The 15,337-nt window shown below is 36.4% G+C and overlaps 1 protein-coding gene across 3 annotated transcripts in view; it reads right to left on the minus strand.

Annotated features, from left to right (window-relative positions):
• Window positions 1–412: 412 nt before the first annotated feature.
• NEK1 (NIMA related kinase 1) overlaps window positions 413–15,337 on the minus strand; it is a 63,562-nt gene continuing 48,637 nt past the window's right edge. For all 3 annotated transcript variants that reach the window (XM_072406038.1, XM_072406039.1, XM_072406037.1), the window contains 7 exons: window positions 14,253–14,344; window positions 13,617–13,825; window positions 8,193–8,350; window positions 7,382–7,629; window positions 5,372–5,505; window positions 4,188–4,320; window positions 413–3,422 (listed from right to left, as the gene is read on the minus strand). In XM_072406038.1, coding sequence (XP_072262139.1) covers window positions 3,409–3,422; window positions 4,188–4,320; window positions 5,372–5,505; window positions 7,382–7,629; window positions 8,193–8,350; window positions 13,617–13,825; window positions 14,253–14,344 — 988 coding nt within the window. In that variant the 3' untranslated portion in view covers window positions 413–3,408. The remainder of the gene's footprint in view (window positions 3,423–4,187; window positions 4,321–5,371; window positions 5,506–7,381; window positions 7,630–8,192; window positions 8,351–13,616; window positions 13,826–14,252; window positions 14,345–15,337) is intronic.

The following is a 15,337-nucleotide window of genomic DNA, read 5'->3' on the forward strand; positions in this document are numbered from 1 at the left end:
AAAAAAAATACCAAAAATTTTGTGATTCAGGACTGTTAGGTAGCAGTGATATATGACTTTATAGGAATTTTCAAGTGACAGGATGTGCACAGAGCTCCTGGGGATTGAAGTATGTATTGAGTTACCATGTAGGTGGTTCATGTCACTCTTGGATGAATTGGAAACAGGGTATGGTGTCTGTGGTTATAGGGAAAAGTATGTCGTAAGCCATTCTTTTCCCACTATTTAAAAGTAAAAGGGTTGTGTAATGTGAAGGCACACATGTAATATATAAATATATTCACTGTAATGATCAAATTTTAAGTGGCGATGATTTTAATATTTAACTTCTACACTTTAGAAGATTAAAATGACATTGTTGGTTCCTGAGTTAATACTGAAGTTTGTATCAATCCAATAAACACAAAACAAATTACAAAATTACAATAGATCTTTATTGTGAATGTTAGAAATAATATACGTCAGCTCTACATACAATCTTTTTAAGACTTTTATTTCCTTATAACCTAAGGTAAAGGTGTTATTTCATCAAAATCTAATAACTTTGACAAACATTGGTGAGTATAATTGCTCATTAGCGGTTTTTTTCCTCTCAGGGGCTCAGGTGTTAAATCTCTATACTTGTGTTTGTGACTTATCCACAAATCTGTGGTCTCAAACCTCCACTTCCCTAAGGGGAAGCCTCTCCTTCCCTGCTGCATTCACTATAACACAAAGAAAACTTCCAGCAAGCAGAACAAGACCCCTTATAATGATGGCATCACACGGGTGGATCTGAGAACACGGGTACAGATCTCTCAGCAACAACATCCAAGTACACAAACAAGTACATATAGGAAGCCAGTGGCTCATTCAACAAACCAGCATCCATCAGGAACACACATAGAAGTTATGAGATTGCCAGGGCCTTGAAAATTCTTATAGACATGCTCCACAATACAGTTACTAAGCACCTCTGTGTTAGCAGTCGTATATCCCTTCATTGCTGTTGTACCAATCTGTGACAGTGTACATAAATAAGCTTTAACATTAGGAATGCATAAAAGCCTTTTCATACAGGGAGTTAGATGAGTCTAAGCAGATGTATCATCCCACCTGGTGGTAAACCAGCAAACATATAAAGTAAACAAACTCTACATGTATCTACAGTACATTTACTTAAACAGTTCATGCCTCCTGCAATACAGCTTCTCATCTCCTTCCTTATGACAAATGCAATACTTTAAAGGTAGTGCAAAGAAGTTAGGAAAAAAACAAAAAAGTTTGGAACTGATAGTTCCTCACCAGAAATGACAGGCCGGGATGGTAGTTCCTTGCCTATTGGAAGACACTGGGACTAGTACGGTAGTTCCTCACCAGTGAAGGAAGGCTGGGATAGTGGTTCCTTGCCTATTGGAGGAGACTGGGACTAGTAGTTCCTCACCAGTCAGGGCAGGATGTGACTGGTAGTAAATCATCTGTTGGGGCACACGGATACTGGTAGTTTCGCACTAGTTAGGGCAGGCTGGTACTGTTAGTACCTCATCTGTTAAGGCATGCTGGCACCAGTAGTTTCCCACAAGTAGAATATAAGTTAGCATTTTAAGCCCAATTGCAGCTAAAACCTTTCTTCTGGGGGGTTGCTAAATTAAGAAAACTTGATTGAACTGTTACGACTGGATAGATTTCATTATGATTCATGGTACTGTGACGGGGTTCATCTAATGGGGCGTATGTCTTTATTGGTGACACAGAGATGGCAACAAGGACACATTTTAGAAAATGGTTAAAACAAATGTGAGCATTAAAAAGGTTTATTACAGTCTGTCCTGATGATAACTTTCTCCTCCATTTTATGCCACTATGTAACAGGAATAAAACATGGGGAATAAATCTCTCTAATAAGATCACATATGGCAATAAATTCTAACTCCTTCCATCTCCATCCAAGACAAATTAAATTTTGGATGTAGTTGGGCTTCAGCAATGCTTTTTTATTGAATTAGAAGTCTAATCTATTATTACCACCTGTAGATACACATAGATATAATAATACATATCTGTATAGATTCTCTAGGACAGCCTATTTATAAGGGAAGAAGATATGTAATAAATACTATAACCCAATGTTAAAATTTTGTAATATGGACATAGGGAACTGAGTGTTCACAAGGTAACTGCAATGTAGATTGTGTCTGTCCTAATCTCTGAGCCTTTTCCCAAACTATTAAGTAGAAAAAACATCACACATTTGTTCTGAATTTTTAGTTCATTTGATTAAACACTATTAAGGCATTGCATGTAACATATGAGTGAGCATAATGATGTGTATGGTAAATATGAGCAATGGGAGTAGACTATTTGAAATAAATGTATTACAATGTAGCAAAATGCTAGACTTTTTGAAAACACGGCACAGATCATCATTCACCCTCTCACAATCAACCAGATGTCTCCTATTTTCAATAAAAAAAATGTGTATTAATAATCTCAGTAATTGTCGCTATCAAAATAGGCAAGAAAAATGTGCAAACTTAAGGATTTACATAATGGCTAAGTGAAAACTGATTGGGTTTGTTTCATCAAGACGATATTAGTTCTACAACTTAAATCAATGCTTACAACTGGCTAGAGACATCCCAGACAACTGGCTAGAGACACATAGACAACCCAGAAAAATTCAACAAATAGCAAAAACAAGAAAAAAATGCCAAAACAATAGCTGTATTTAACAAATTCAATTTCACCCATTCATTGAACAAATGACTTTGTGGTGTTTTAATTTAATGTGTACCTGCACTTAATATACTAATATTGTAGGCTGCCCTGCCCCAACCTTCCCCATCCTTAAATTCACCTGACCCCAATGCATAGAAATAACACTCCCTAAGTGTCAGAGAACTATTGGACACAGTCCTCTGAGGCAGGCCTGCACTTACATAGTCCATTCTCCAATCAATACTATGGAATGTTTGTGCTCCGCTGGAGAAGATTTTAACAAGTGGCCCTGTTAGAGATAATTTGCTGAATCAAGGACAACGTGAATATAAGAAGAGCAGAAGAGGGATGGATGTTGGGAATGTAAGGGCAGAATACAATATAAATTTACCAATAAAATCACTTAAAGAAATGTATAGAAGTGTCTGTAATTTCTAGGTAAATGGATAATTTGTCACCCATGTAAAATAATAAATATGTAATAAGTTTTAATGATGAGTGTACGAGGTAAAGCCATATAAGAAACAAATAAATATGAATAACATTCTATCAGCAGAAACAAGATTGTGAAATGACATGCAGATAGAAAATTACAATCTCTTTTTAGAGGATCTGAAGATCAAAATTTCTTGAGGAATGGTAAATGGGATAGAAGAATGCTGAATTTTATTCAAGCAGCAGATTGCATAATGTGAAAATCCTGAGTTGAAGTTATTCATTATTATCTATAGAAAATAGAAAAAAAGACATGTTAGCATATTTGTATTTATGTATATATATATATATATATATATATATTCTAATAAAATGTATTCCTATTTATCCCCTTCTCAACTTTTATTGTCTACGTTTTATTATAAATATATATATATATATATATATAATAAATTATAATATTATTATATATAAAATGTGGTCATTACTGATAACATTCAAAACAGCGATGAAAAGAAATGCCAAAAAACAATTATGAATATTAATAACCATGGTCTGTTATATTTTAAAACATTTATTTAAAAGGGTAAAAATGAAATGACATGGGGTCTGTATATATTTTTCCTTTTTTTTTTTTTTTTAACAGGTTAAAAGTATTTTGTATTTTTGATTTGGTTATGATGGGTCACTTTTGTCCATCCTATATCCTCCTTTGTGCATTATTGTTGGCCATCAGCAGACAGAGCTGTGTGCTCATGTAAAATGTTACAAACATCTTGTCTTTGATAGGTCTGATCTCTCAATGCACAGAAGTTGCAATCCAGGACATGTCACCTGAGTATTAATCAAGGTTCTTTTTTTTTTTTTTTTAAGGTAAATCTAGATGAAACGGTTTATATTTGAGTATAACATTCACAGAAACAGATGTAAACAATGGGTTTCAAATGTGTACCTGTTTGTGTAAGACTGAATTATACATAAACTTAACACATGGTAAAAAATATCCTGACACTCGTGTGGGATAAAAAAAAATAAAATAAAAAAAAGTCACTAACCTTCTTGATAGGCGCCATCAGCCATAACTAAGCGGAGAATTCTGGGATATAAATACTGGTGTTCACTGCCCAGAATGTTCTCCACAACTGTAGAACATGTATCAATATTTTCGTCCTCATCCTCATGTATGGCCTAAAATTAAACAACCAAAACTTAAATAATGCCTAAAATATTGTCAAATTTGTCATTTATATTTTATTTAAAATACAGATCTGGGTCTGTAGTGCATAGATGTTGTGTCTGGTACATTAAAAGGCTAATTATCAGAGCAACCATGTTGATTAGTGTTAATTTTACGTTTTTCTTTTGAAACTGAACTTATGAAAAATACAAAAAGAAGCTTTTTGTAAGCGAAGGTTGCCTGTAGCTATTGTACTGTAATTGTACTGACTTCAGACCCCTCATGCCTTTTAGTGTCCTGTTCATAAACAAATGTCCTGAAGAAGATTATCACCTGCTTCCTGTGAACTACAAGTCCCAGCTAAATCCAGAAAATAAAGTAAATGATATGAAGTGCAGTGTGCAAGCAAGAAATCATCATATCATCTCTTTGTACATCAATATCGTCAAATAGTAACTGCTTCCCTCACAGTATCAGACACCACAATGATATCTGGTGTGTCCTGTGATATACTACATACATCCCAAACTGCACTGCTCTCTCATTAAACTTGTATGAGTGTTTTGTAGGAGATGTCAGTACTTACTGATACCAAACTAAGCTTTGATATCTTGCAATAATTTTACATACATTCAGTATTTGCATATTGGTGTGCACAGTCAACAGTAAATGAATTTAATTGTGGATTTCTTTTGCCCCAGCTATAGCTAAAAATAATCATCAGTGAAGTTGTTTATCTATGTAGTTATGCACACTGTCATTTATGAGATTAGAGACAAGAAATAATATAACAGATTTTCAGATGTGCATGTCAAAATAATGTTTCTGGCCCTTGTGTCAGGGTATGCAAGGCAGACTTAAAGGTGGAAAGAGCTAAACCGTATTTCAATCCTATTCATTAACATCTTCAAGAACAAACTCATTAATTTGGTTTAGGTACCATTCGTCATCATTGTTGCTTACACCAATACTTTGAACCAACCTTGCAAAATTTCCAATAAATACTGCAATTGATCAGTAGATATTGTCCTATAGCATAGATTCTTTCACACAAAACGTTACCTTTATTTTCTCGTAAACTTCAATGAACTTATCAAAGCCAATCTCTTGCTCCAGTTTAAATCTCAGTTCCTCTAGATGACCAAATACACTGTCATCTTCATCATATTCACCCTCAAAATCCACACTGCTGTCATCTAAAAAGCAGAAAAGAATGTTAAGTACAATAAGAAAAGAACCAGCTTTCTTGATTCATCAGCCAGGAATCTTCATAGAATAGTGGAAAACTCATTAACTTTTTTTTCTTTTAAAAAGTACATCGCTCCTGTGACTGTTCTGGAAATGTTTTAGTTCTAAGAATCCCCCTGTATCCCCAGATAAAGCATAGAATGATGTTACTGAACATGCATGGAATAAGGTGATTTTTGTAAGAAGTAACTATAATATAATTTACTTGGAGTCCATTGAGAGACAGAAGGATCTGATGCCTTTGGTTTAGGTTGCTATCTTTAGGAGGATTGGATATAGGTAAAGAGAAAATGTAAAGGTCAACCCCACCTACTACCCATTTTTGTTTATCTCCTAGCAGTCAAGAAAGTGTAATTAATAAGACAGAGGGTTTGGATTTGGGTCTCATAAGGCACTCCAAGAAAAAGATTGATTGCAGGTTCTTACTTTCTTGTTCTTAATTCTTACTTTCCATATTGTCCATTGAGGGACAAAGAAAAATGGAACTTTCTGGAAGACCGAAAGAAATTATATTAAGGATGGGCATTATCATATTATTCATTTGGTTCTAAGTAGTTGTCTGCATAACAAGTTTACAGAAGAATTGGACATATTAAGTGATAAACAAGAACAAATTCCTCCTCTAAGATGAGCATAAAGGATCTACCATACTAGCTAACAAACCTGCATAACTTAGCGGGAACATATAGACGGAAAAGAGAGACAGTAAAAAATAAAAAAAGTAACCGATTTCACCAAGTCACCAGTTGACGTTAAGGTTTTCCCACAGGTGAAAAATATGAAACTGCCCTAAGATAAGTCAAAGGGGGCAATGGAACTATGCTCATGTTTCCTTAACTTTTAGCTGAGACTTCAAGTGGCAACTGTAACAGGAAATACTTAAATAAGGAAAAGTTTCATAGGGAAAAATGGTGAGGCAAGTGTCTGAATGGTACAACCGTTCCGAATGTTCTGAGAAGTAAAGGCCCCTTTTTTGCAAAGTAATGTTCAAAAATGCAGAGGAAGCTGGGAAAGCATCTAATGTATTCCTATTTAGAGGTTCAGAAGAGGAAATGTCTCTGCAAGTCCTAATACTTTGATACAATTACAGTAAAAAACAGAAAGTCTGATTATTCTCATTAAAAATCATTTCCTGAGAGGGAGAGGTGTTTTTTATATTCTTCATTAGACAGTGATCCAAAAAGCAACTATCAGTATCCTGACACAGGTTGTAAAGCAAGGGCATCCAGGGAGATACCCAAATGAAGAACATAATAAGCTTTTTCTCTAAGAGGAACATTCACAGGAACCTACGATTCTAGTAGAGGCTGGGAGAGACTTGTTACACCCTAAGATAGTTACTGCAGACTGCAGAAGGTTCCAACAACAAAATCTAGAAGAGTTAAGTACCTACAATAAAATAGAGTAACATCCAGTATTGGCATACACAAATTCCATGAGACAACTACTGTTTAATGTAACCAGCCCCGCAGGGTCACTTCTGCCAATCAACATTACATTACAGCAAACATAAGGCTGTCTGGATAATTTTTTCCCTATTTCCCCTTGTGCAAATAGTCATTCAGCTAGCATACACATTATTCCCTACAGATTTGAAGTTACTGGTTACAGATCATACAGTAAATAACTGAATCCTGGTTGCTATTCAAAAAACATAAACATTTTCTTTCATGTGCTGTATTTATTTTCAAAGTAAAACAGTCCACAAGAAAACCCACTATGGTCTTTGGCAGGATAAAAGCTGTAGTGAAACATAATATTTTTTTCATCTATGTGCATTAAAATTATTGGCTAGCAAACATACGTGATACCTGTGAAATTTACCTGATTGCCACTCCTCATTTATCACACTTCCACTGCATCGCTGATTCTCCTCATCCTCTGCTTCAGCCTCTTGTGCTGCCTCGTTATTGTCCTCCTCCTCCTCTTCTTCTTCTTCCTCCATCTTACTGGGTAGCAGTGAATCTCCAGTCTCTTCAGCTCCACAGTCCTCTTCATGGGAATCCTCTCTTAATAACTGTTCCATTGACGCCTGCAACTCCTGCAAGTCCCTGTCTGTTTCCCCAAACATACTGAAAAGCAAATCAAAGGTAAGAAATTAGTGAGCCCAATATTAGCTGGAATGTAGAACTGCAGTGGTTGTACTGTTGTACCTAGTCTTTATTTGAAAACATTGTTATATTCAAAGTAACTATATATCAGAGGAAAGACTGAAACAACAACTTCCCACATCTGTCAAAGTTAAAGTTTAATCTGATAATACCTTGCCTTCCCTAAGTATACCCCCCCCCCCTCCATTAACATGCTAATTATATTTTTAAATAAAACCTTGATGTTTACACTAATATTTAATACATTTATACATTTTACATTACATATTGACGTATGCATTTTTGCCCCTCCCCTTTTATCTCCAAAAATATATTTCTGTTTTATCTTTAGCTATTATGGAGAGTTTACCTATCACTTTATGTCCTAGCACAGGACTGACAAGCAATAAAAACCTGACAGGCTAGAGTCTAACATTTTGGGCTGAAATAGGAATTAAAACATAAAAGAAGGTAAAAATATTTTGTATTACAAGTGCCAGGTCCAAGGACACAGACTTTATTCATCCTGAAATGATTTTCCTTACGTGTCTTCAGAATCTGAATGATCTGCATCCTGAGCTGGTTCATCCTCAATGTCTTCAATCTCCAGTTGCTCATCCCCCTGGAGTTCAGCCACACTTGGTACATCCACCAAAGTGTCAAACAGTTTTGACAAATCAGGCAATGAGCAAGTCCTTAGCATCTGCAAATAAAATAAACTTATTTCAAACTGTGTTTTGTAACATAAAGGGGCCATCAACACCATTTCAGTGAACAAGACTGGCTTTTTATTTACATGGGTGCTTAATGACGTATGCAGATTGCAACACTGGATGATATCCCAGTACATAACTAAAACAAATAATTCAAAAGTAGATAAATAGTCCAATCCACCAATGTTAGATATTATTTATGTGGAAACAATGGAACATCCTTTGAAAGGTATTAGGACATTGATTTACAAGTCTTTTTGTCCAACATTCTTGGCAAAATGTGAGACAATTTCTGCAGACAATTTAAAATATTTTATGGGTGTGGTTTAGGGCATATTAATACCCATGGTTCTGGAATAGGATGTCTAACACACATTTGGTCAAATAGTGAAAAAAAATAAAATAAAATTAAATGACTATCTAGTTATGAATATCAGTTTGTTATGATGACATTTATTTTAAAAGGGAAAATGTAAAAAAAACAATAAAAAAACCTAAAATCTAAAAAAAAAAAAAAAAAAAGGAAAATCTAAAAAAAGAACATAAGATGGTATGATATTTGCCCTCAATCAAAGGAACTGGGAAGAGCCGTGATCTGCTGCAAATGGCATCCTAGAACAACTGCAGAAGGTTACACACTGAATAAAACCATTGCTGTCTTTCCCATCAAGTGTTTTTAGTTGCAATGCCATACTGGGAAAAAAACCTTTATGAAATGATTATCATTTTTATCAGCCTGACACGTACTTTACTGAATCTCTGCATGGCCTGACTGTTACAAGTGATGCCTGAGTTGGTCACATATTGTGCTTTCATCAGGCCTTGTATTGCCAACGTTATGAAGAACAGGTTTACTTAAATTTCCATCCTGTGACAGGCCAGTGGAAGGGATCACTTTTTAATAACGCTGAACATACCTACACACAAGTGTAAGACATTACCATACTTTCATCTTAAAAAGCAAGAAGTCTCTGTAGTGTAGATTGATGCTTTACAGTGCAAAAGGAGGAAGCACAGTTTTAGGAGAAAAGTAAGAATTTCATAATATAAGTGGGCTTTTGGTAATGTTAAACACAGACATTAGGAGGATATGGAAGTAATTAGAAGGCAATTGTCTAGGAAGATTTTCATCTTTAAGATAAAAGAAAGTCTTTCCTATTTAGGTATTTATAAAGCTGTGAAATTTCACACTTGTTTTATCACACTTAATCCTGCTCCAGTGTAAAAGCACTTCCAGACACTGACTTTGGTAAAACATGGTGTCGAGCGAACCTCACATCTCTTGGGCACAAACTGTTTTTCCCACAAAATGTAAGAAGAATGTAAAACCCTGAAATAACATTTTCATTCCATCTATTCTCCTATGACCTTGTTCAAGCTGAAGGATAATCCTTTTGTGGATTTCATAGAAAAGTAGGTTTAATGCCAAGTCTTAGCCCTTACTGATATATGAAAATGTGGCAGAGATATGCTGAATTGTGGACAGAAAGTTTGTTAGATTTATCAAAACTTTTTTCTGAAAAAAAACTTTAACACTTTTTACTTTAAGCTTTTTATGAGATTACTGTTACAGTAGTATTCTATAAGTAGTATTGTCATTAAAGGTACTCTTAAGCTACCTACACATGTCCAATGTTTCTTGCCTGATATTTGGCTCAGGACTGATATCGGGCAAGAATCCGGCGTGTGTACAACGCCTGTCGTCCATCGTCCGAACAACGGTTCTGGTGGATCCACGGACGATGGACGACAAACGATTGTAATGCAAGGGAAGGGGGAGAGCCCGCGGAAGGGTGCCGCTCCGTCGTTCTCCCCCTCACCTCTGCATAGAGCAGAACGGTGCTTTACGAAGAGCACTCGTTCATGCATCGTGCAGTCCTTTGTCGTTGGAAAGGATCGTGAAAGATCCTTTCCAAAGACAATAATTGCAGGTGTGTATGTGGCTTAAGATGTAATGATCGTTTTCAATCCAGTTGGTTGCCATATCAAGTACAAGCTAATTTCAATAAGTGCCTGCCAATACTGCAAACTGACCAGTATCTGGGCAAGCAGTCAACTGAGCAGGTTAAAAAAAAACTGTTCTGGTTCCTTAGCTCCCTGTAGAAACAATTGTTAGTGATTGCTTCAGGCAAAAGAACAATCACAGTACAGACAGGCTGCTGGGCTCTATAGAGAGCATTTAGGAGGTGCCTGCCCTGGGGACATCAGATTAGTACAATAGTTGTTTTAGCTTGGCCATTTTGTACAAGTATGGCAGATCTCTAAATTAGGTTGTTGGACACCTGCACTAAGGCTACATACATAACGGGCAATAATTGTTGTTGGAAAGGATCTTTGATGATCCTTTCCAATGACTAACACCTGCACGATGCATGAATGTGTTCTGTTCATACAGCACCGTTTTGCTCTATGGAGGGGGGAGGGGAAAACGACAGAGCGGCACCCCGCTGTGCACTCTCCCCCTTTACATCCATTACAATTGTTCGTCGTCCATGGTCTCACCAGGACGGTCGCTCGGACGATGTACACACGCCAGATTCTCGTCGATATCAGCCCTGACCTGATTATCGGACGAGAATCAATGCACGTATGTACGTAGCCTAACACTAGATTTCACCTGAGGCAACCTGAAAAATCACAAAATTATATTGTATATACAAAGCTTTAGTGGAAATGTCCTCTCCCAATAGCTTTGCAAATCCCTCCATATGCCCTGAGAGGGTCACAATATGCAGTCGGTGGACAGCACATGAAGACAACTTTTCAACACCCTATATATAAAGATTTTGCTGGAAGGATTTATATAGACATAATCCAAGTTAATCTTCAAACCACCATCTCAACTAAGGTTCTGTGGAACCCTAAGGTTCCTCCAGAGGTTGCTATTGGTTGTAAAGTGAAGTGATCTCCTATCCTCACTAACCACTAATGCCAGGGGGGAGTTTTATAATGACCACTGCTATTTACTGTCTGGGCTTCATTTGTGTTATTAATTTTTTCATTTTAGTAAAATTATGTTGTACTGAGCAGGACGCTGTCAGGAATGCTATATAATTTGTTTATCTAAAAAGTAATAAAGCTACTGTACTGTGAAATATGATTATTGAAATTATTATAATTAACAGGGGCCCCCAGAGATCAGAGTTAAAACGTTGAAAAATGCTGTTCGAGAGCATGTCCAGGCAATATGTTTTTTCCTAATCCTGCAACAAGAAACTCTCTGTAATGTCATCACCAAGCTTGTACAAGTATTGCAGGCAGCTAATGGGAGGGGAAATCAGCAGGTTGCCCTAGGTCAATTCCAATAATCCCCCTTATATCCCAGGAACATTTTACCTACACATAGCGTGTGGACAGGCCTTTTGGAATCAAGTAAGCAGCATTGTTTGGTTGGGTTAGGTGTGGTTCTCTAGTCCAGAATCCAGGCAAGACTGAAAACACTACCTGAGATTATAGGGAAGCAAAAGCAGTGTGCGGTCATCTCAGGCAGGAATATTGAATGTATGAATGTATTGCAGTAATATTTTGGCAGACATACATTAGTTTACTTTCCATATATCACAAGATTTTAGCTGGTGAACAGAAAAGGTAGATGAGATTATCCTGACAACGCAAGAGGCATCAGAGATTAAGCTTTCATTGGGTATAAACCCAAGTAGTCCCACTATAAAACCATGTGTCAACACACTCATTAAATCTGTCTGGAAAAGATCCTTTAGATTTTATGAGAAGCGCAGCATAGATCTGGCTTTTTGCTTTCTCCCATACCTGTCAGCTAGCTCTGGTTTTCTTCCTATTTCATGGAAAATAAAAACTAAATTACACATATTTACATCATACAGATTTATCTCTGATTACTTATAGAGGTAATAAATGCCATGTTCTGGATACATGTTTCACTTTTCAACAGAACCCAGTTACCCAGACCGGAATATGATTATCAAATTTTATGCAATAATATTCGGATTTAGGAGAAGAGGATATCACATACAACATTTTTAGTGACAGAAATGGTATTTAAAAATATAGCACATTTGATAGCTCTATATTGACATCTACAGTGAGGGAAAGAAGTATTTGATCCCCTGTTGATTTTGTACGTTTGTCCTCTAATAAAGAAATGACCAGTCTATAATTGTAATGGTAGTTTTTTTTTAGCTGTGAGAGACAGAATAACAAGAAAGGAACCCTCTGAAATTCAGTGCTCAAAACTCAGAGCTTGATGTGCATTGTATCCCTGTATGCAGGTAATGAGCTGAGATTAGGAGCATGGTCTGTAAGGGAGTGCTCCTAATCCAAGCTTGTTACAGTACCTGTATAAAAGACACCTGTCCACAGAAGCAATCAATCAATCAATCAGATTCCAAACTAGCCACCATGCCCAAGACCAAAGAGCTGTCTAAGGATGTCAGGGACAAGACTTTAGACCTACATAAGGCTGGACTGGGCTACAAGCCTATCGCCAAGCAGCTTGGTGAGAAGGTGACAACAGTTGGCGCGATAATTTGCAAATGGAAGAAACACAAAATAACTGTCAATCTTTCATGATCCTTTCCAACAACTAATATTGCACGATGCATGAACGAGTGCTGTACATGCAGCACCGTTCTGCTCTATGCAGAGGGGAGGGGGAGAGCGACGGAGCGGCACCCTGCTGAGCACTCTCCCCCTTCACTTCGGATTATCGGGCGAGAACCATTGGAAGCGTGTACGTAGCTTAAAGGAAGACATAAAATGGCATGCCAGAAAATCTCTGACCTGCAAAATCATGGGTAGCAGGAAAAGCACACACATACAAACAATACAAGAAAGACAAAAGCTTCGGGGTAGAGGCAAATTTTGTTACCTGTATTCCATTTGCCCTTTGACTACAATGACAATATTTCCAGATAAAGCTTCCAAATCAAAGCAGTAATAACAAAATAGGTACTGTAAAAAAATAGCTTTGCATAGGCTCCTAATATTTTAATAATTATGCATAAATTGTCCACAGTTTAATATGTGTTCAGGCATTTAAAACAAGGTCAAATTTATAGTTTGGTTAGGCATTACCGTATACATTACTTTGTGATCACTCTTCCCCATGTGATATACCTGAGTTTTGCAGAGCATGGTTATGGAACAGATTTGATAACATCTGTCAAAAGATAATGCAGCCTGACACAAATCTTTGTGGACATGAACTCCTAAAAGTGCAAGCTTATCTGTTACCTTCTGAGAAAAAGCAGATATTTGCAGTAGTATTTATTTGTTTACCTTTGGATTATTGGCATCAAACAAACCAGCTGAGAGTCCAATCAATAGTGCCGTCTTGCCTTTGGTTTTAACTGGAGATGCAGACCGGGAACGAGGTGGCAAAGAGTCATCAAATGAAGACTGGGCAGAAATATTTGGGGAAACATTATTATGGGGGAGGGGAACTTTACTGAACAATGCTTTGGGTGTTATGTTTTCAGCTTCATTATCTGCAGGGACACAAAACATAATGACTTTAGAAAATACAAAACAAAAAAAGTTTATTTTTCTTCTGTTTAATAGTGAGTACATATTTTAAGTGTCTTGACATAAGATCCCACAGAGATTACCAAGAAGGTAAAACACTTCTGATGCTGCAAATGTGACATTTTTTCCAGTCTGTCACCTTAAAGAGTTAGCTTTAAACCAAAGTGCAGTGTAATAGTGTAACACTGCCCTATGCTAGCCATGAAGATAACCAGGCTTCACACCTACAGGTGTGTGTGTGTGTGTGTGTGTGTGTGTGTGTGTGTGTCCGTCCACATATACACACATACATACATACATACATACATATATATATAGAAACATCACAGTTTTCTCAAGATTAAGTTAGAACAGTAAAGGAAAAAAAATGTTTAAAAAATACAAACTGACCCATTCCATCTTCACTTTCTGAGCAAGCTGCCTCTTTCGGAAGTTCTTGTTTTGGGGATTCATGCTCATGCACAGGTTGTTTTTCTTCCTCACTGAAATTGGATAACAAGATAGATATATCTATCTACAAACTACAGACTTTCTACAAAATATGATACTACATCAAGAATGGTATCCAAAGCCATCAATACAGTGGATAAAAATACTTTCTAATATCTTTACAGTTTAGTGTGGACACATTTCAGAGTCTTACCACAGTGCTGGCTATTAAAATGCTCTCCATAAGTAAAGTAAACTAGGTTAGTTCAAGGGTTGGCCTTGTACATAGATCATCTCCCACTAGAAATCCGCAAATTAGATATGTGCCACAATTTAAAGTTAAAAGCCAATATGGTGCTTCTCTATATAGAAAAAATTACACTTATTGTACGTAAGCATGAAACATATTCCTACTTAATATGCGAGAAGCCAGTAATATGCATCATATGGTAGATTAGTGCTTGACTCATCTGGAGGCAAAAATAGCAATCATCTTAAAATATCTGGCCTCTACTAGCATGTCAAAACATTTTGCATATTAATATCAGTACATGGATAATGGATGAGCTTAAGGTTTATGGGTAAATCTGTGTTAAAGTACACCTGCCTTGTCAAATAAAAATAACTGTTTCTTGGCTGTTTTACTGATCCATTGGCTTCAACTGTGTGCTGCCTTCCCCACCTCTTAGATTGCAAGCTTATTTGGGCAGGGACCTCTCCTCCTTCTGTGTCATTGTGTATCTGTCTGTTATATGCATAAAATGTCGGTGCTTCATAATTATAGTTTATCAATATAAAATCATAATAATACCAATTGTTTGAATGATTGAATACATACAATGGTGTAGAATTCTGGGTTTATATGAAATTTTTTTGGTGCATTCACATTCTTGTTCTGCTCAGTTACTCAGAATTACTTTTTACTATTATTATTTATTATTATTAATTATTACTATTATTATAGCCAAACACAGGTAGGGAAACTGCTGTAAGAAATGAAAGCCTCCATATTTTTCTCATAACAGATACACTTTTAAATGTAAGCT

The sequence above is a fragment of the Pyxicephalus adspersus genome, chromosome 3 (genome assembly GCF_032062135.1).
Source record: "Pyxicephalus adspersus chromosome 3, UCB_Pads_2.0, whole genome shotgun sequence".
NCBI lineage: Eukaryota > Metazoa > Chordata > Amphibia > Anura > Pyxicephalidae > Pyxicephalus > Pyxicephalus adspersus.